Source organism: Crotalus tigris, unplaced genomic scaffold (assembly GCF_016545835.1).
Source record: "Crotalus tigris isolate CLP2741 ecotype Arizona unplaced genomic scaffold, ASM1654583v1 scf7180000018097.2503214, whole genome shotgun sequence".
Taxonomy (NCBI): domain Eukaryota; kingdom Metazoa; phylum Chordata; class Lepidosauria; order Squamata; family Viperidae; genus Crotalus; species Crotalus tigris.
This window is the reverse complement of record NW_024096820.1, coordinates 97,480-116,174: the sequence shown is the minus strand read 5'-3', so window position 1 is coordinate 116,174 and position 18,695 is coordinate 97,480. Positions and strand designations below refer to the sequence as shown.

The following is an 18,695-nucleotide window of genomic DNA, read 5'->3' as shown; positions in this document are numbered from 1 at the left end:
CCATCCAGCTCGCCCCTCTGCCCGCGAAGGACTGCCGGGAAAGGCCACCACGGATGCTTTTAGCCTGGCCGCTCGACCGGGACCCCCAGGCTGCCTCCGCCTTCCCCCCCCCACCCCATCCCATCCCTGTGGGCTGCGGAGCTGCCCTCTCGCACAGCCGGGAAAGCGCCAAGGCCTCCCGCTCAGAGATCTGGAGGTCTGGTCCAGTTAAGTCTCGATCCGCATTGGGAGCCCCCCACCACCGCCACCGCTGCAGAAACGCAGCAAGGGGGTGTCTTGGCGCTTCCGGCCGGGCCTCCTCTCGCCTGCCAGCGCTCCTCGAGTCTTGGGGAGCCAGCCCCAACTTTCCCGGGGACAGAGAAGCGGAGCTGGCGAATGGGGGACGGTTGCGCAAATGAAGCCCTAATTGGCAATCAATTGTGGTTAGGCGCCAGGCGAGGACTGCCGCAGCAGCAGCAGCAGCCTGAGCGGGGGGGGGGGGTTTGCAGCTGAGGGCCCCCCCAATCTCAGCGCCCTTCTGGGGGTCTCCCCTTCGCCTGTCCCGGGGGGGGGCTCTGGGCCCCGGTAGTTGACAGTTCCTTCCTGCTCGCCTTTCCGAGGAAACCACGGCCGCGCCGGCTCCTGTGCCTGACCCTCGGGGGGACCCCGGCCCACCTGCCCGCTGCCCGTCTCCCTGCAGGGTCTCCCTCGGGCTGGCTCAGCTGATGGGCTAATCACGGCCCGGCCGGACCAAAATGGCTTCGCCCATTAGGCCTTCCAAGTTTTAATGCCTGCCTTCCAAAGGCTCATTGCTCGGCGTGACTACAAACGGGCCTGCCCTTGTATGTGTCACCCGCCGCGGCAAAAAAAGAAAAACCTGGAGGAGGGGGAAATAGCTCCAATTTTGGTCTATTCCTGCGCTGCTCCCGGGCCTCCAGATCAAGCGGAGTAGCAGAGATCCGGAGTAGAGAAGCCGGGAAAGGCACAGAATCGCGAGGCGGGAGTGGGGAGGGGGGGCTGCCCCTCTCTCGGGTTCCCGGGAGTTTCCTATCCGACATGGGGGAGGTGGGCTTGCGTTTTGCCCTCTCCCCTAATCTGGATGCGGGTAAATCTGGAGCTGCACGATTCGGTGGCGACCCGACTCTTCCTTAAACCCGCTTTTCTTTTTCTGATTCGAATTCCGATAGAGAGAGAGAGACAAAAAAAGGACCGTTTCTGTGGTCAACCCAGATTTGACGCTTATAACCACCTGGGTCTAACTCCGCTCGACCCGAAGGCCGACGCGCGTCATTCCTGGCCTTGCGCGAAAGGCCCGACGCTCTCCCGTGTTTCCTAACGCGGGTGTCCTTGGTCGTGGGAACGGACGTTTATTCCGGGGAGGGCGATCTTAAAAGTCCAGCCGGCCAGAGCCGTTTGGCCCCAGGAATGACGCCGCTGGCTGGAAAGGCGTCGCTCGAGCTAACGACGCGCGTCCCCGGGGGACGGAGGCGCCTAATCGCGGCGTTGCTCTGGATCCCTCCATTATTTCAAAGCCGGCGCCTCCCCCTCCGCCCACCGCGCCAAATAAGGCTATTTAGATGCTTTCCAGCTGAGTGGAGGGGCGCTGAAACAGAGCTGACAGCTAAGTATATCTCCAGGAGCCTGGCCATCCTTCACGCCCTCCGCCGCCCCCGCCGCTCGCTCAATCCACCCACCCACCCCTCCAGCACCTCCGAGTTCCTGGGGGTCTCCTCCGGGACGGAGTCTGCGGACCATTATGGGCAAGGAATTAATTTGTAGCCAATTACCACCCAGCGCTAAATCCGAATGCCTAAATAAGCCGCAGTCCCAGGCAAAGATGGGGGAATAAACGTCCAGGTCGTCCCAGGAGGAAGAGGAGGAGGAGGAGGAGGAGGAGGAGGAGATGCGGCGGACCCTTTGAAGAGACGGTTCCTCGCCCCGCCTCGCGCCTCGCTTTCTCTGTCAAGTTGCTCCTCCACAGAAGGAAGGAAGGAAGGAAGGAAGGAAGGAAGGAAGGAAGGAAGGAAGGAAGGAAGGAAGGAAGGAAGGAAGGAAGGAAGGAAGGAAGGAAGGGGGAGCAGGCGGGGGGCTGCCCCTCGCAGTGTCATGAACGCGAGCCGCGGCCAGGCTCAGCTGGGTGACGTCTATATTCCGGCAGCGGCGGCGGCGGCGGCGGGCAGCCCTGCGGAGCGCCTCCTGGGAGAAGAGCGCTCCGGCAGCTGCCGGCGGGACGACGGCATGGAGAGCCAGGCGGAGCAGCGCCTGGCGCCCGCCAGCGACCTGCCCCCCGGGCTCTACTCGTGCGCCGTGAGCCGGGACAGGCCGGGCAGCGAGAACGGCAGCAACACTCTGCCCGGGCCGGAGGGGGCGGCCGCCGCGGGGGGGGGCCCGGGGCACCGGACCACCTCCTTCTCCGTCCTGGACATCCTGGACCCCAACAAGTTCAACAGCAAAGGCCGACGGCAGTGCGCCCTGCTCTACAAAGCCGCGGCGGCCGGCGCCGACTTCGCGCTGGGAGACGAGGAGAAGCCGGAGGCGGCGGGCGCCGAGCCCAAGGCCGGGGCCGACGACTTCCAGACGGCGGGCCGGAGGAAGCCCCCGCTCGACGGGCGCAGTGAGTCCCTCTCCCGCGGGGAATCTTTTTTTGGGGGGGGTGGGCGCGGGAACCCTGGGGCAGAGCAGCGTCGGGTCCTTTCCGGACCCGCCGCTCCGGGACTCCCCCCCTCCCCACTTGCCAGAGCCAGCCCGGGGTCCGGAAAGTCCTGGCGTTGTGGAGGCGGAGAGCGGCACGGAGGCCGAATCCTGCGCCAGGCCGAGGTCGAGCAGCGAGGGCTTTTTTTTTGGAGAGAGAGTTGTGGAAAGTTTGCGCCGCGTCAGAGGTTCCCGCTGCGCGCCGGTTGCAAAGAGGACCCCCCCTCCCCCCCCGGGGGGAGGATTTTGGGCTGTTCTGCAGGGGAGCCGGTGCGCCAGGCGGGGAGGAGCTCGGCCCAAGGCATCCGCGCTGGGTGCCCGGGCGGCCGAACCGGGCGCTGCTCCCAGAGCGCTAGGGCAAGAAGGGAAGGGAAGCCGCGGTCAGACCGGTCGCAACGCCGGCCCAGGCTATCCGATTTGGGGAATGGCCAAGCCGGATCGCCCGGCCTCGGACGCAGCTCGCCCGGCGGCCTCCGGACGGCTGGGCCGCTGTCAGAAGCTTCCCAGTCCGACCGTCTTGCGTGGCCCCCTGTCGCTTTCACACGTGCGTGTCTCCCATCCTCTGCTCGCCCGCTTTCAGGCCAGCCCTTTCTTTGCTCCCATTTAGTTGGGGTTGGGGAACGGGTTTTGCTTTCTTGGTTCTTCACACACACACACACAAATACACACAAACACACACAAACACACACAAACACACACAAATACACACAAACACACACACAAATACACACATACAAACACACACACACACACACACACACAAATACACCGCCTCCCTCGCCTTCCCCGCTAAGGCCTTTTGCTTCGGGCGACAGATTCAATTTTCTCTCCCGCCCCACCTTTCGCTTTTTTTCCCTTTTTTTTTAAGGACAAATCAGACTAATTGTGACAAAACGCCGGTTTATCTCTGGAAAAACAATTAAATTCCTTCGATTACATTGAAAGCGAAATGTGCTTAGCCGCGTAAAGAGGCCGCGTAATGGAGGGAAATCGCCCCCAGAGTGGCCTGTCGAGCCGCGCGGATCGATATCCTATTATCGAACCGTGCATATCTCTTTCAACCACCTGGCCGACGCCGGCCTAACATCTAAATTATAGGGCCCAAATTCGGATAATTACTCGATTAAAACCTCTTGCACTTATTAGGGCTGTCTATCGACCCGGTGGGGCGTTCGACCCGGTGGCCAGATTGCTTCGCTTGCGCGCCCCGCTCTTCCAGCCGTCCCTTCCCAGCCACCCCCACCCCCCCCCTCGCCTTCTGCACCCCGAAGAGAGCCCGGCTCCCCGCGGGAGAAGGGGCTTTCCGAACCCGAAGTTCCCAGCATCAAGCGAGTCCGGATCCCCGTCCCGCCTCGCCCGGACCCTGCTTGGCCCTGGTTTGCACGCACAACGCCCGGTTGAGTTCTCTCCTCCTCCTTCTCCTCCTCCTCCTCCTCCTCCTCCTCCTTCTCTTTCTCTTTCTCTTTCTTCTCCTCCTCCTTCTCTTTCTCTTTTTCTTCTTCTCCTTCTCTTTCTCTTTCTCTTTTTCTTCTTCTCCTTCTCTTTCTCTTTTACTTTCTTCTCCTTCTCCTTCTCCTTTTCTTTCTCTTTCTTCTCCTTCTCCTTCTCTTTCTCTTTCTCTTTCTTTTTCTTCTCCTTCTCTTTCTCTTTCTCTTTCTCTTTCTTCTCCTTCTCCTCCTTCTCTTTCTCTTTCTCTTTCTCCTCCTTCTTCTCCTTCTCTTTCTCTTTCTTTTTCTCTTTCTTCTCCTTCTCCTTCTCCTTCTCTTTCTCTTTCTCCTCCTTCTCCATCTCCTCCTCCTCCTCTTCTCCTCCTCCTCCTCCTCCTCCTCCGAAAACGCGCCCTTCCCCGACTTTGAAGGGGCGCCCGGGGCAGAGGGACCTAGAGAGACTTCGGTGGCCGGGGGGGGGGGCGAGGCCTTGGCCTGGAGTCTGGAGCACGGAACGGCCCGGTTCAGACTCGGCTCTAAGCCAGCCCGGCGTGGAGAATCGGGCCCGGGGAAAGGTGGACGCGCCGCCCTTAAACCCCCCCCCCGGCTCTTTTTTCCCCCGTCCGTTCCTCCCGCTCCTGGCCCGGGACGCCCCTCCAGGGTCCTTCGGGTTGGACCCAAGCGGTGGGGAGGGGGCACGCTTAAGGCCCCCGCTGGGGTCCGCCTGGTGCGTGCAGGGTCGCTTCTGCCTTTATTCAAGTCACAGCCAGCAATTCGGGGCAGGCCAGAAAGGAGCCGGGATTGCCTTTCCTTCGGGTTGAACCCCCCCTTTTTTGGAGGGGGGGGAAATGCCACCCGCCCCCCTTGCCCAGAGTTGGAAATTGGGGGGGGGGGTGTTGCTCGGAAGTCGCTCTCATTTGGATTCTCGAGCAACGTCGCTTGGATTTGGGCCCGACCGTCTGGGTATCGGCTCCGCTTCCAGAGGCTGCAGGCGCGTGAAAGTTACAACCGATCCTCGTGCAAGTCTGGGCGCCTTTGGAAGCTCCCGCCTTCGCCCAAGCCCGGAACCCCGGAACCCCGAGGTGGAGCCGGGCTGGTTTCGGAGCCGCTCCGGGGCGGGGGGCGTCCGGAGCTCCGCCAAGCACCGGAGGGGAAGGCTGCGCGGCTCCCCGGGCAAGGGCGCCCTTCTCCAGGAAACGGCGCCCTTCCCTCGCTCCCCCACCGGGTCCAATCCGGGGTCCAGGCAAGGGGTGCCCCGTGGCTGCGCTGCGGCTGCGGAGGCTGGAAAGGGCGGGCGGGCGAGCGAGCGGGAGAAGGAGCCGCTTGGAGGCTTCTGGCCTTCCGCGGATCACGACCAAGCGCCGGCAGCCCCGGCGGCCTTCGGAAAGGCTGGGCAGGGAGAGCGGATCCCGGGCTCGGTGGTTGGCCCAGAAGCCTTGCTCGAGGCCCAGAGGAGGAAAGTGGCGTGGGGGGTTCCGATGGCCGAGAGAAGCGCTTCCTTCCTTCCTTCCTTCCTTCCTTCCTTCCTTCCTTCCTTCCTTCCTTCCTTCTTCCATCAATCCATCTTCTTTCCTTCCTCCCTTCTTCCATCCCTCCCTCCCTCACCCTCTCTTCTTTCCTTCTTCCATCATTCCATCTTCCTTCCTTCCTTCCTCTCTCCCTTCCCTCCTTCCCTCCGTCCTTCGTTTCCTTCCTTCCTTCCTACTTGCTTCCATCAATCCATCTTCTTACCTCTCTCCCTCCCTTCTTTTCTTTTTCCATCAATCCATCTTCCTTTCTTCCTTCCTCTCTCCCTTCCCTCCTTCCCTCCTTCGTTTCGTTCCTTCCTTTCCTTCCTTCCTACTTGCTTCCATCAATCCATCTTCTCCCTTCTTCCCTCCCTCCCTTCTTTCCTTCTTCTGTCAGTCCATGTTCCTTCCCTCCTTCCCTCCCTCTTTCCTTTCCTTTCCCTTCCCTTCCTTCCTTCCTTCCTTCCTTCCTTCCTTCCTTCCTTCCTTCCTTCCTTCCTTCCTTCCTTCCTTCCTTCCTTCCTTCCCAAAAGCCTGGACTTCAGAGAAACCAGCTAGCACAGGCTTCCACGCCGCCTTCCCGACCAGGATGGTCCCGTGTTGCAAGGCCCAGAGGCTCCGAAGGGAGAGGAAAAGAACGCGAGGCCAGCTTCCTTCCTTTCCCTGCCGGGCGCCTTTGACCCCGCTTGCCGCAGGAGGCCTGCCGAGTACCGGGGTTCCCGGCTCACCATTCTCAGGACCTTGTAGGCCTTTCGCCCCTTTATTAAGGAAGTCCCCGACCTTCGCTCCGCCAAGCAGACCAGACTGGAACCAGAGAGGGTCGCAGGGCCTGGGGGGCTCCCGTGGGGGTCTTTTAGGGCAGCCAGTAGGGACCCCGCCTCTCTTACTAGAGGCCCACCAGATCGCTGCGTCTTCTTTGGGCTGCTTGGGAGGGGGGGGGGCTGGCATGTCTACGGAGACGCCGCTGTCCGTGGTCCTGAAGCTTCTTCCAGCCGAAGCCCCGCTGTACTAAGAGAGGAGGGCGAAACACGTCCCTGGACATACCAAGCTTGGGTTGGGGTCCCGCCCCGGTTCTTCACCCGCTCCCCTCCGGCAGGGCTGCGCGTGGCTCCGGGCCCGCAGACTACCTTTCTCTCTCTCTCCTTTCCGCGTAGAGGCCGGCGAGCTGTTCCCCAGCGACCAGGCGGGGCTGGAGTCGGTGCGCCGGGAGAGCCCCCGGCCGGAAAGCGAGGCACCGGAGGAGGAAGAGGAGGAGGAAGAAGAGGAGGAAGAGGAGGAGGAAGAGGAGGACGAGGAGCTGGGCAGCGAGGAGAGTTGCAACAGCGTCGGCAGCGGCAGCAGCGCCGTCGAGGCGGCTCGGGGGCTCCGCGCGGAGGAAGGGCAGAGCCCGCCGCGGCAGCAGGCCGGAGCCGCTCCGGGCCTCCCGCAACGGCCCCAGCCGCAGCCGTCGCCGCCCCAGGGCCAGGCCGCCACCCCGCCGTCGGCTGGGGGCAAAACCAAGCGGAAGCGCCCCGGCTCGGACTCCAAGTCCGGCAAGCCCCGGCGGGCGCGGACAGCCTTCACCTACGAGCAGCTGGTGGCGCTGGAGAACAAGTTCAAGGCCACCCGGTACCTGTCGGTCTGCGAGCGCCTCAACCTGGCCCTCTCGCTCAGCCTCACCGAGACGCAGGTCAAGATTTGGTTCCAGAACCGGCGCACCAAGTGGAAGAAGCAGAACCCCGGCGCCGACACCAGCGCCCCGACGGGCGGGGGCGGCGGCGGGGGCGGCGGGGGCGGCGGGGTGGGGGCCGGCGGGGGCCCGGGCGGCCTGTCCGGGGCGCTCAGCCCGCTCAGCCACTCGCCGCCCATGGTCAGCCACGGCCTGGCCATGCACGGCCCGCCGGGCGCCTACGCCGGCCACTCGGCCGGCGGGCTGGTCTGCGCCGCCCAGCTGCCCTTCCTGCCCGGCCCGGCCGCCGTGCTCTCGCCCTTCGTGCTGGGCTCGCAGACCTACGGCGCGCCCGCCTTCTACACGCCGCACCTCTGAAGGCGGCCGCCGGACTGCAGGGAGGGAGCAGCCGTCGGCCGTCGAGGGCTTGGCCCGCCGCGCCGCTGCGAAACGCTCCAGCGCCGTCGAGCTTCCCGGACCGGCTTCTAACGGGGAGCCGCGACGCCCGGGGGGGGGCAGGGAAGCAAAGCCCCCCCTCCCTTGTAAATAGACTCTGCACTTCTCCGGTTCTCCTTCTCCATCGTTGCCCCCTCCGGGAGACTCGGGACTGGAAGGACAATCGCCCCTTCGCTGGGGCGTCGAGTAACCCCCAGCGTTTCCCCTTCCTTCCTTCCTTCCTTCCTTCCTTCCTGTCTGCCTGCCCGCCCGCCCTCCCTCCCTCCTTCCTTCCTTCCTTTCCTTCCTTCCTTCCTTCCTGCCTTCCCTCCTGCCTTCCCTCCCTCCCTCCCTCCCTCCCTTCCCTCCCTCCTTCCCTCTCTCCTTCCCTCCTCCCTCCTTCATTCCTTCCTTCCTTCCTTCCCTCCCTCCTTCCCTCTCTCCTTCCCTCTCTCCCTCCCTCCCTTCCTTCCTTCCTTCTCTCTTCCCTCCCTCCCTCCCTCCTTCCTTCCTTCCTTTCCTTCCTTTCCTTCCTTCCTTCCTTGCTTCCTTGCTTCCTTCCTTCCTTCCTTCCTTCCTTCCTTCCTTCCTTCCTTCCTTCCTTCCTTCCTTTCCTTCCTTCTCTCTCTCCTGACTTCCGTTTTCAGCCCGAAGAAGCGACCGGAGTGGAGGGGACAGGAAAAGGGATTTTCTGCCTCGCAAACCCGTTTTCAAAAAAAAAAAGTCAAAGCCGGAGGAACTCTTTTGAAACCTTTCTCGCGCCTCTCTGTACATTTCTGGCTGTTGTATATATATATAAAGAGATGTTTAAAAAAATAAGAACAACTTTATAGATTGGGAATAAAGGAGGACGGAAGGACTGAGCCCAAAGCGTTCGCGAGCCCTTTGCGGAACGGCGAACCGGCAGAGCAACCGTCGGCGGTTCTGGCCGCCTCCGAGGCCGTCTTGGGCTGCGGCGGCGAAGCAGCGGGGCCGGCGGCTCACCCGGGCCAGGAGCGAGGCCTTGCGGTGGGGAGGGCTCTCGAGGGCCGCATCCTTAGACACGCGTCTTCGCTAGAAGGGCGGCTGTTTCTGCTCCTGTGGCGAAAGAGGGAGCGCGCAGGGCCATTTTTAAGCAAGAGCCGCTGCGCTTTCGGGGGTCCTCCGTCTCCCACCCAATTACAGCGGTTTCCCATTAGCTCACAAAGCCCACCGCGCCTTATCAGGGGAATGGGGGGGGGCTCTTATTTAAACAGGTCTCCATCTTTTTCTCCCCTGGACCTCAACGGTATGATCCGACTCCCCATCCCGATTGCCTTCCCCTCTTCAAAACGGATCGTTCCCTCCGGAGATTTTTATTCCCCTACTAAAACCTTCCGATCCCCCAAACTCGTTCCCCTCGGCCGGGGTAAATTACAAGGAATTAGAAGATGCGGGTGGGCATGTATTCCTTCAAGCTCAGTCTTTGAAATGAGAAAGCTGCTGCTACTACTACTACTAGTAGTAGTACCACTAATAGTGCTGCTACTACTACTACTACTACTACTAGTAGTAGTAGTAGTACTAATATTATTATTAATATTATTAATACTATTGATATTATTAATATTATTATTATTATTATTAATACTATTAATATTGTTAATATTAATATTATTAATATTAATATTACTATTTATATTTATTATTATATTATTATTTTCCCAGACCTTGCTCGCCTCTCGCTGTCCGCGCCCCTGGAGCTGAGCGCAGGTTTTGGGGTGGGCCGCCCCCGCGCCCCCCCGCCCTGCTCTGAAGGGGCCGCGTCCACCGGGAGACCCCGAAAGAGCTCCCTCCGCCGGACTCGGGGACAGAAAGGCGAATTTTTGCCAGCCGCCAGAAACCCGTGGCCGGCAGAAAGCGGGAACTGGCCCGCGGCCACGGGGAGGGTGTTCGCACGATATGCTTATCACGTTCCTTTAACCCACAGGCGGGCGTTCCGATGATACGCTGCGCTCACACACACACACAGCCGAGCCAAGGTTCAAAAAGCAGCAGGCTGGACTTTTTCTGCCTCGAGGCGTCGGGCGAACCCAGATTTTGCGGTTCGGGGACGGTCCGCGAAGCCGGGAGCGGGTGAAAGGAGAAACCCGAGTTGGCGGGTCGTGGGAAGAGAGCCACGGCGCGGCAGCCTTTTTGCGCCCGGGTTGAACCTCACGCGAGGCGGCAGGGCGCCGTTGCAGGGGAAGGCAGCTTTAGGCAGACCCGGGACCCTCGGAACCATGGGGGGAGGGGGGAAAGGGAAGGGCCCTCCGTCCGGCCTCAACTAAAAGCTGCGCTTTTCCAACTCGATTCGCCCCTTTCTCTCGTTGGCTTCCTCCGCGGAGCGATTCTGACAACCTCTGGCTGCTGCCACCGCTGACGGTGGCAAAGCGAGCGAGTTATAAACGTTGACAGAGAAATTGCAGCTTTTAGTCGAAGGCTGGAAACGTCAGGATGGCTGGTGGAGGGAGCGGGGGAGAAGCGAGGCAGGGGACGCCCGGAGCGCAACTGCCCCCGCGGGGATCCAGCGCCTGGCCGGGCAAGACCAGGAGCCTTGCCTGGAGCTGGACAGCGCTATCCTATAGAGGACTTTTAGGCCGCCATCTTGACTTTTTTGACCTCAACCGATGACGTGCCTTAGTTAGCCCGCTGGACTACAAAGACCGCCCCTGACCACCGGCCCGTGACCTCGAAGGGAGTCCGACCTGCTCCTTTTTTCCAAGCAGGCTGGAAGCGAAGATGGAGAAAAGCTCCACGGCCAGAGTCCTTCTCCGAGCACCTTCTCCGCCTCCTCCCCCCCCCCCCCGGCCCCAAGCCCCGTCCTTCCCGAGGCTGGCGGGTGAGGAGAGGGTCTCTTCACTCACCCGGCGGGCCCAGAATCCCACACCCACCGAGAAGTAGCCTCGGAGATCAGAAGCGGGGGATGCTCCATCCCCGGAGGTTCTCCAGAAGAGCCTGCACAGCCATTGGTCGTGGGTGGCCTAAGGTCTCCTGCTTGAGCAGGGGGTTGGACTAGATGACCTCCAAGGTCCCTTCCAGCTCGCCTGGCCCGACCTCCTGCTTAGCTCAAGAGTTGCTTCGTTCCAGGCAGCCTTTCAGCAAAGGAGCAGGAAGGGGAAACTGCCCCCCCCTTTTGTAATTTTCACCCCAACTTTATGCCCATTCTGCGGGAAGTCTTGGACAAAAGGTTGGGCTGATACCAGGACTGTTGGGAGGTGCCTCTGCCCAGGAAAATTAGAAACGGTGTCTGTGTGCTTGTGTGTGTGTGTGTGTGTGTGTGTGTCCCTCTTCTTTAGGCTCCCTTTTCAGGCTTCCTTGCTGCGCTTGCTGGTTTGAGGACACAGACACATGCGCCACACAACCTTACACCTCTCTCTTCTCCAAAAATTCCCAGCTACCTCTTTCCAACGTTGCTCCACTTTTAGGGCATTTCTGTGGGGCAATTTAAAAAGAAAAAGAAACCCCAAGCAAGCAAACATACACACACACACACACACACACACACACACACACACACACACACGGAGTATCTGCGTGTTTATATGTGTGTATGTTGTAGGCTTATGTGTAAATGTGTAGATGGTATGGCAGGAGAGAGGGGGGAAGGAAGCAAGGAAGGAGAAAGAGAAGGGAAGGAAGGAAAGAACGAGGGAGGGAGAAAAAAGGGAAGGAGAGAAGGAAGAAAGGGAGGGAGGGAGGGGGAGAGAGAGAAAGAGAGAAAGGAAGGAAGGATATGGAGATGGGAGGAACGAAGGAAGGTAGGATGTGGAGATGGGAGGAAGGAAGGAAGGAAGGAAGGAAGGAAGGAAGGAAGGAAGGAAGGAAGGAAGGAAGGAAGGAAGGAAGGAAGGAAGGAAGGAAGGAAGGAAGGAAGGAAGGAAGGAAGGAAGGATATGGAGATGGGAGGGAGGAAGGGAGGGAGGAAAGGAAGAAAGGAAGGAAGGAAGAATATGGAGATGGAAGGAAGGAAGGAAGGAAGGAAGGAAGGAAGGAAGGAAGGAAGGAAGGAAGGAAGGAAGGAAGAATATGGAGGTGGGAGGGAGGGAGGAAAGGAAAGAAGGAAGGAAGGAAGGATATGGAGATGGGAGGGAAGGAAGGAAGGAAGGAAGGAAGGAAGGAAGGAAGGAAGGAAGGAAGGAAGGAAGGAAGGAAGGAAGGAAGGAAGGAAGGAAGGAAGGAATCCTGGCTGGGGAATTCCAAGAGCTGAAATCCACAAATATTAAAATTGAAAGACCGAGAAAGGCTGGTCGAGAGATTCGGATTCGTTGTGGATCGCACAGCCTCAAACCACCCGGTGTTTGAATTTGCCCTCTCTCTGGCAACTGCTATCACATTCCAGGGCAACCAGGCTCCCCCCCGCCCCCCTTGTGCAGCTGACAAGCCAGAAATGCTGGTGACCGTCTAGCCAAAGGGTTGCTGTGTATCTTCGCCCAGGGCGGCAGCGGCATTCCAGCCCGCATCCTGAGCCACCGGAAACCATCCTGGACAGACCTTAAGACAGCCTGAACAGGCGGCTGAGCGCTGCTAAGTGGGGAAACGGCTCCGCTCCAGAGATGGAGAAAAAAAGGATCCCGAGACTTCCAGCTCGGCCTGCAGAAGCGAGAACCTCACTTGGTCTCGCCCGGATCTGAGGTCATTACCAGATGGTGGCTTGTTAGTGGCTGGAGCACACTGCAAAGACTTTCATGCTTTTAGTTAGGTGCCATTTTCAACAGCCGAGGGTGCTTTAAAAAAAGGAAAACCTATTCGCCCGTTTTCCCAGCAGATACGATCCATCCAAGACCACCGGCACGGATTCCTGGTTAACACAAGCCAGGAATGAAAGGTGAAACGCCGGCCCTTCCAAGCAGAGGTTTCAGCAGTCAATGTTCAATGCTCAGTTCTTTCCAGGTGTTCAGACACCTGATGGGCAAGAATAATATGTTGGCAGGTTTAATTTTGTTCTGCCTGTTGGAAACGTTTTTCTCTCCAAGCTGAGATTACCAATAACCAGGAATGATGGGTGGACTTCGGTCGGTCTCTGGCTGGGCTTTCTCTAATTATTTGTGAGGTGGCATTTCAATTCTCCCGGGATAATAGGATGCTTAGAAAAGCAAATTTTCTGCCTACTTAAGAAGCTCCGAAGGGTTTTAACTGAGAGTCCAACAAAAATTAAAAGTTATGGAGTCCAGAATTATTCTTTCTTTCTTTCTTTCTTTCTTTCTTTCTTTCTTTCTTTCTTTCTTTCTTTCTTTCTTTCTTTCTTTCTTTCTTTCTTTCTCTTTCTCTTTCTCTTTCTCTTTCTCTCTTTCTTTCTCTCTCTCTTTTTCTTTCTCTCTCTCTCTCTCTCTCTCTCTCTCTCTCTCTCTCTCTCTCTCTCTCTCTCTCTTTCTCTAGCTGCCCAACTCAACCAAGTGACTCTGGGTGGCTTACAATTTAGGTTTAATGCAGGCATAAAATATCTCCCCCCCCACACCCACGTTTTAGTTCTGTGAGGGATTAATGAGAGCCAGTTTGACATGAAACCAGGCTAGAGATTGGCAGGCTGTGAGTTCTAATCCTGACTGCTACTGACTTGAAGGTGTGCACAGACACACAACACACATAAAGGGCAATAATATCACAAAGGCCCCAGCATCATTGTTACTTTGCTGAAAACTGATTTCTTGGTCAAGACATCCCCACAGCTTCATTGTTTTTTGTCTTTTCATATATATGTGCAAATTTTGAGGGTATTTAGTATGTGTGTACCTGTGTGTTAAAATGGCAAGCGACAAATGGCAAGCAACAAAGCCCAAGGAGACACCTAAAATAAAGGCCAGGCTTCACCTGCATTGCCCTGACTTGCTCCTGGATGATTTTGACTCTCATTCCAGACCGCCTTGTATGGAAAGTAGGAAGGAAGTGAATGATCACAGTGTAATCATGGTTTGTTTTCTGCTTGCTCAATAGACAATAAAGAGTCTCTGTTCAGCATCGCCTGGGCATCATTAGAGGCTCTTTGGAACTTGAGTTTCATGGGGAATTGATGTGAAAGTAACATTCTTCCCTAACTGTTGGAGCAATGGGACTGGTGCAGACGCAAAAAAGTCAAGATGGAGGCTGAAAGCAGGTGATTAAAACTCTATCTTTTTAATAATAATAATAATAATAATAATAATAATAATAATAATAATAATAGAAAATGGTCAAATTAAACTGCTCTGGGACTTCAGAATTCAAACAGACAAGCACCTGCAACATAACACCCCAGACTTCACAATTGTCGATAAGAAAGACAAAAAAGTCTGGATAGTGGAGACAGCAGAATAGACGAGAAAGAACTGGAGAAGATAACAAAATACAAAGACCTACAAATAGAAACAGAAAGACTGTGGCAAAGGCAAGCAAGGGTAGTACCAATAGTCATAGGCTCCTTGGGTGCAATTCCAAAACAACTGGAGCACCACTTGAACACCATTGGCATTGACAAATTCGCCATTAGTCAATTGCAAAAGGCGGCCTTACTAGGAACTGCTTCCATCCTGCGACGATATCTGTAATACCATCAAACATCCACATCTGCCTATTCTAGGTCCTGGGTAAGGACTCGATAGGTAGACAAAATGCCAAATCCAGTCTGAACATCTGACTGACTGTGTGATGATCAATAATAATAATAATAATAATAATAATAATAATAATAATAATAATAATAATAATAATGGTAAGGACTCGATAAGTAGACAAAATGCCAAATCCAGTCTGAACATCTGGCTGACTGTACATTGATTAATAATAATAATAATAATAATAATAATAATAATAATAATAATAATAATAATAATAATATAATCACCATATCTATCACCTAGAATTCTTGGACACCCACATCCTGGAAACCCCTAAATGGATTCTTTTCAGAGAAAAAAAACCTAATGTTTAAAGAAAAGAGCTAAATGCTAAGCTCGTTTTGTCAGCCTCTCTAGAAGGGCACTGACAGACAGGTTGACAGACAAATTGGTCAGGTTTGGGTTTTACTCATTTAACACCTTCCGTCCTGCTTTGCTGTCAGTTTGAGAATGGAAAAAGAGAGAAAGGGAAGGGAGAAAAAAAATCCAGCTCACAGCCAGCTATTTTCATGCCCATTTCTTCCTTTTGTACATATTTTTTCTCCACAAAGTTTCTATTTTGCAGGAAGCTCTTAAAACAAGAATGTCTTGTACGTTATTTTCATTAGTTGTCTTTGTTTTATGTATAGGTTTCCTTGAGGTCCACGTTAATTAGCCGTCTAGGGTTATTGTCCTGAAAAACCAGCTCCCAGGAAAGTGTGACTTTTGAATAATCATTTCATTTGCGTATGTAAATAAGTGTATGTGTGTGTTTGTGCGTGTGTGTTTCTGAGATGCACAACTTGAATGAAATTCTCCCCAATCTATGTACGTGGTTCCTAGAGGAACAGATTTCATACTAACCTTGAAAGCAATTGTCTTATTACAAAACTGGCTTTCCGGCGGCTGCAGTAAAGAAACAAGCCCGTATTTTTTAAAATTCTTTTTCGCCAAGTTACACAGACTCTGTTAGACAGATAGGCTAATAATAGGACAAGAGCTGATGAATGCAGAAGCATTTACGACCGCCTTCTCTAGTTAAATATTTCCTTTTTTCTATTTATTGCTTTATTTCACATGCATATGGGCTACGAGACCGTGGGAACAAATGAATGTTTTCAACATTTGGAAGCATACAAGCAGTGATATTTCAAGATAGCAGAGCATTTGATTTTCCCCAGAAAGATGAGTAACATTAACAGGGACATTGGAGGTCATCTAGCCCAACCCCCTGCTCTTGCAGGACACCTATACTATTTCTGATAAATGGCTATCCAATCTCTTCTTGAAAGCCTCCACTGATGAAGCACCCACAACTTCTGGAGGCAGGTTGTTCCACTGGTTAATTGTTCTCACTGTCAGAAAATTTCTCCTTAGTTCTAGGTTGCTTCTCTCCTTGATGAGTTTCCATCCATTGCTTCTCTTCCTGCCTTCAGGGGCTTTGGAGAATAGCTTGACTCCCTCTTCTTTGGGGCAGCCCCTCAGATATTGGGAGACTGCTATCATGTCACCCCAGTCCTTCTTTTCAGTAGACTAGATATACCCAGTTCCTGCAATCATTCTTCATATGTTTTAGCCTCCAGACCCCTGATCACGAGAATTATGTGTTGCAAATAAAGCTGAGTCCTCTGATTGCTCTATGTCTTAAAAGCACAAAAAGTGAAAGGCTTTTGTCTGTTCCCAACAGACAGAAATAGACAGTTGTGGAACATAATCAAAACATTTTCTATAGCCCCCTTCGCAATTTTTATTGTTCCTAAGTTGCCCCATAATTAAACCTATTTGGGGAGGTGACACATAATGTTAAAACCATTGTTTTGCAGCCGTAATCATACTTAGCGCAGATCAATTCCAGTAAATGAGAGTTAAGTTTAAGTCTCATAGATTTCAAGCATGACTAAATCAATTGCAAACCATCTAAAACATAAAGTAAAACATTGGCATCCTACAATAACCCCCTCTATGCAGATTAAATTCCAGAGACTGCAAATTCCAGATAATCTTTCTTTTTTAAAAATGCTCACTTTATTTCATTGTACCGATGACTTCAGAGGAAGTTTAGAGTGTGCTGAGAAAATAACTCAGAGAAAACACTTTGCTACAACAAACATAAGGGTCTACCGCTGATTCTTTCCAAACTTCCAGGCCAGCCTGAAAGGACATTGCAGCTGCTTTAAAAAGACAAACAAACACATTGAGTTGACACTTTAAAGCAGCAGCATCTTTAAATAAGGTGCAATGGCTACATTTTTTTAGTAACTTGCCCTCATTTCACGTTGACGTCAAGGACGGGGTGACTGTCTCTACGTGGGAAAAGGGGGTGTTGTGTAGGGGTCATCTGGATGTTGCACCTCAAGTATGATAGCTTTTGCCAAGGAAACATCTCAAGCATAAACTGATATGTGTTGGACATACTTGGAGCTGCAGTGAAATGCTTCAACTTATGGATAGAATACAGAATAATACAGTTGGAAGGGACCTTGGAGGTCATCTAGTCCAACCCGCTAGGGGCTCAGGCAGGAAACCCTATACCATTTCGGACAACTGGCTGTCCAGTCTGTTCTTAAAGACTTCCAGTGCTGGAGCATTCACTGCTTCTGGAGGAAGATTGTTCCACTGATTAATTGTTCCAACTGTCAGGAAGTTTCTCCTTAGTTCTAGGTTGCTTCTCTACTTGATTAATCTCTATCCGTTGCTTCTTGTCCTGCGTTCAGGGGCTTTGGAGAATAGCTTGACTCCCTCTTCTTTGGGGCAGTCCCTGAGATACTGGAAGACTGCTGTCCTGCCCCCTCTCGTCCTTCTCTTCATTAAACGAGACATACACAATTCCAGCAACCGTTCCTTATATGCTTTAGACTCCAGTCCCCTAATCATCTTTGTTGCTCTTCTCTGTACTCTTTCTAGAGTCTCCACATCTTTTTTACATCGTGGTGACCAAAACTGGATGCCGTATTCCAAGTGTGGCCTTACCAAGGCCTTGTAAAGCGGTATTAATTGCTTACAATTAATCAGGTCCCCTTCTATTTGTGCACCTGTGCCTTGATAAGCCCTAGCAATAACAAATATTCAAAGTTTTAATGTAGGGAGTATTCATTTCCTCTAAAGACCCCCCCCCCATGTTTTTTCCCTGTTCGATCCAGGTTTTGTGTTCTGTCTGAACTTTTCCAAACACGCGCTAAGTGACTGCCGACAGATCTTACAGGATGGAGACTTTTTCAAATAAATCTGGGCGGTGCTATTAAGAGGTTAGAAGGAAATGGCTATGGTTTACAAAAGCTTGAACATTCGTAACTGTCATCCAGACTAACCTGCTTGCATTGAAATTAATTGGTAAATCCATCTCCGTTTTTGATAACTGCTGCTCTGTATCAGTTCAAACCCAACACTGCACCTCAATCACTTGTCTCATACACGGTGAAGGTCTTCGTGGGGACAGCCTATCTGCTGAATTAAGTATGTAATAAACAGAGTTTTGAGCAACTCGGAAGAATCTGGTGCTTCCAAGTTCATTAACCAATGTCAATACACATTTTTTCTGCAAGTCTTTCCTTGTTCAATATCACACAGGAAAAATACACTAGGAGGCCTGGAAAGCAATTGGCCGAATTTAATAAAACAAAAAAAAATTACCAATTGCAGAACTTAGAATCATAGGATTGGAAGGGACCTTGGAGGTCTTCTAGTCCAACCCTCTGTTCAAGGCAGACCTTATACTAGCACTGATGATGTTACCTAGTTTAGGTAATGAAACATCTGCAAGAAAACAACCAAGCTCAGAGAACATCCAGGACCCCACAGTTGTTATTGTTACAGTTCTTCTTCTTCTTCTTCTTCTTCTTCTTCTTCTTCTTCTTCTTCTTCTTCTTCTTCTTCTTCTTCTTCTTCTTCTTCTTCTTCTTCTTCTTCTTCTTCTTCTTCTTCTTCTTCTTCTTCTTCTTCTTCTTCTTCTTCTCCTTCTTCTCCTCCTCCTCCTCCTCCTCCTCCTCCTCCTCCTCCTCCTCCTCCTCCTCCTCCTCCTCCTCCTCCTCCTCCTTCCTCACCAATCCAGACCATCTCCCATTTTTTGTAGAATTATCATACTTCCAACTCTGTTTGGGAGGAGGCAAATTATCCCCAGATTTATCTTCAACTCATCTTTTCCTAAATCCACGTTGATTCTTCTCTAGCAACATTCGTCCTTTCCGTTTTCTGTCTACCATATTCAGGATGATTTAGGGTGAATGTAAGCCTATCTCCCACTTCCAAAGCAGTAGATGATCATGTACCTCTGTTACCATATTGTTGGTGAAGTCAGTTGATTTATCCAGCTTTAAGATAAATTATACGGGGGACAAAACCTGTCTCCCTCTCAGGTAAATATAATATTTATCTTTAATAGTAAACAATAAATACAGTATTTATCTTTGCAGCCTATTTACTAAGAGCTTTATCAGCCTAA

General features: G+C 53.5%; 1 protein-coding gene across 1 annotated transcript; it reads left to right on the top strand.

The window, feature by feature from the left end:
• The first annotated feature begins 2,085 nt into the window (after positions 1–2,085).
• On the top strand, positions 2,086–7,631 carry NKX1-1 (NK1 homeobox 1). Its single transcript, XM_039347608.1, has 3 exons — positions 2,086–2,593; positions 5,028–5,562; positions 6,929–7,631. Exons 1-3 carry the CDS (start codon positions 2,086–2,088, stop codon positions 7,629–7,631), a joined length of 1,746 nt encoding a protein of 581 aa, XP_039203542.1.
• The last annotated feature ends 11,064 nt before the right edge of the window (positions 7,632–18,695 follow it).

Coding starts and splice junctions, on each gene's coding strand:
- NKX1-1 (XM_039347608.1), top strand. CDS start 2,086: ATGAACGCGAGCCGCGGCCAGGCTCAGCTGGGTGACGTCTATATTCCG. Junction 2,594..5,027: donor GCCCCCGCTCGACGGGCGCA/GTGAGTCCCTCT, acceptor TGGATTCTCGAG/CAACGTCGCTTGGATTTGGG. Junction 5,563..6,928: donor GCCCAGAGGAGGAAAGTGGC/GTGGGGGGTTCC, acceptor GAGTTGCAACAG/CGTCGGCAGCGGCAGCAGCG.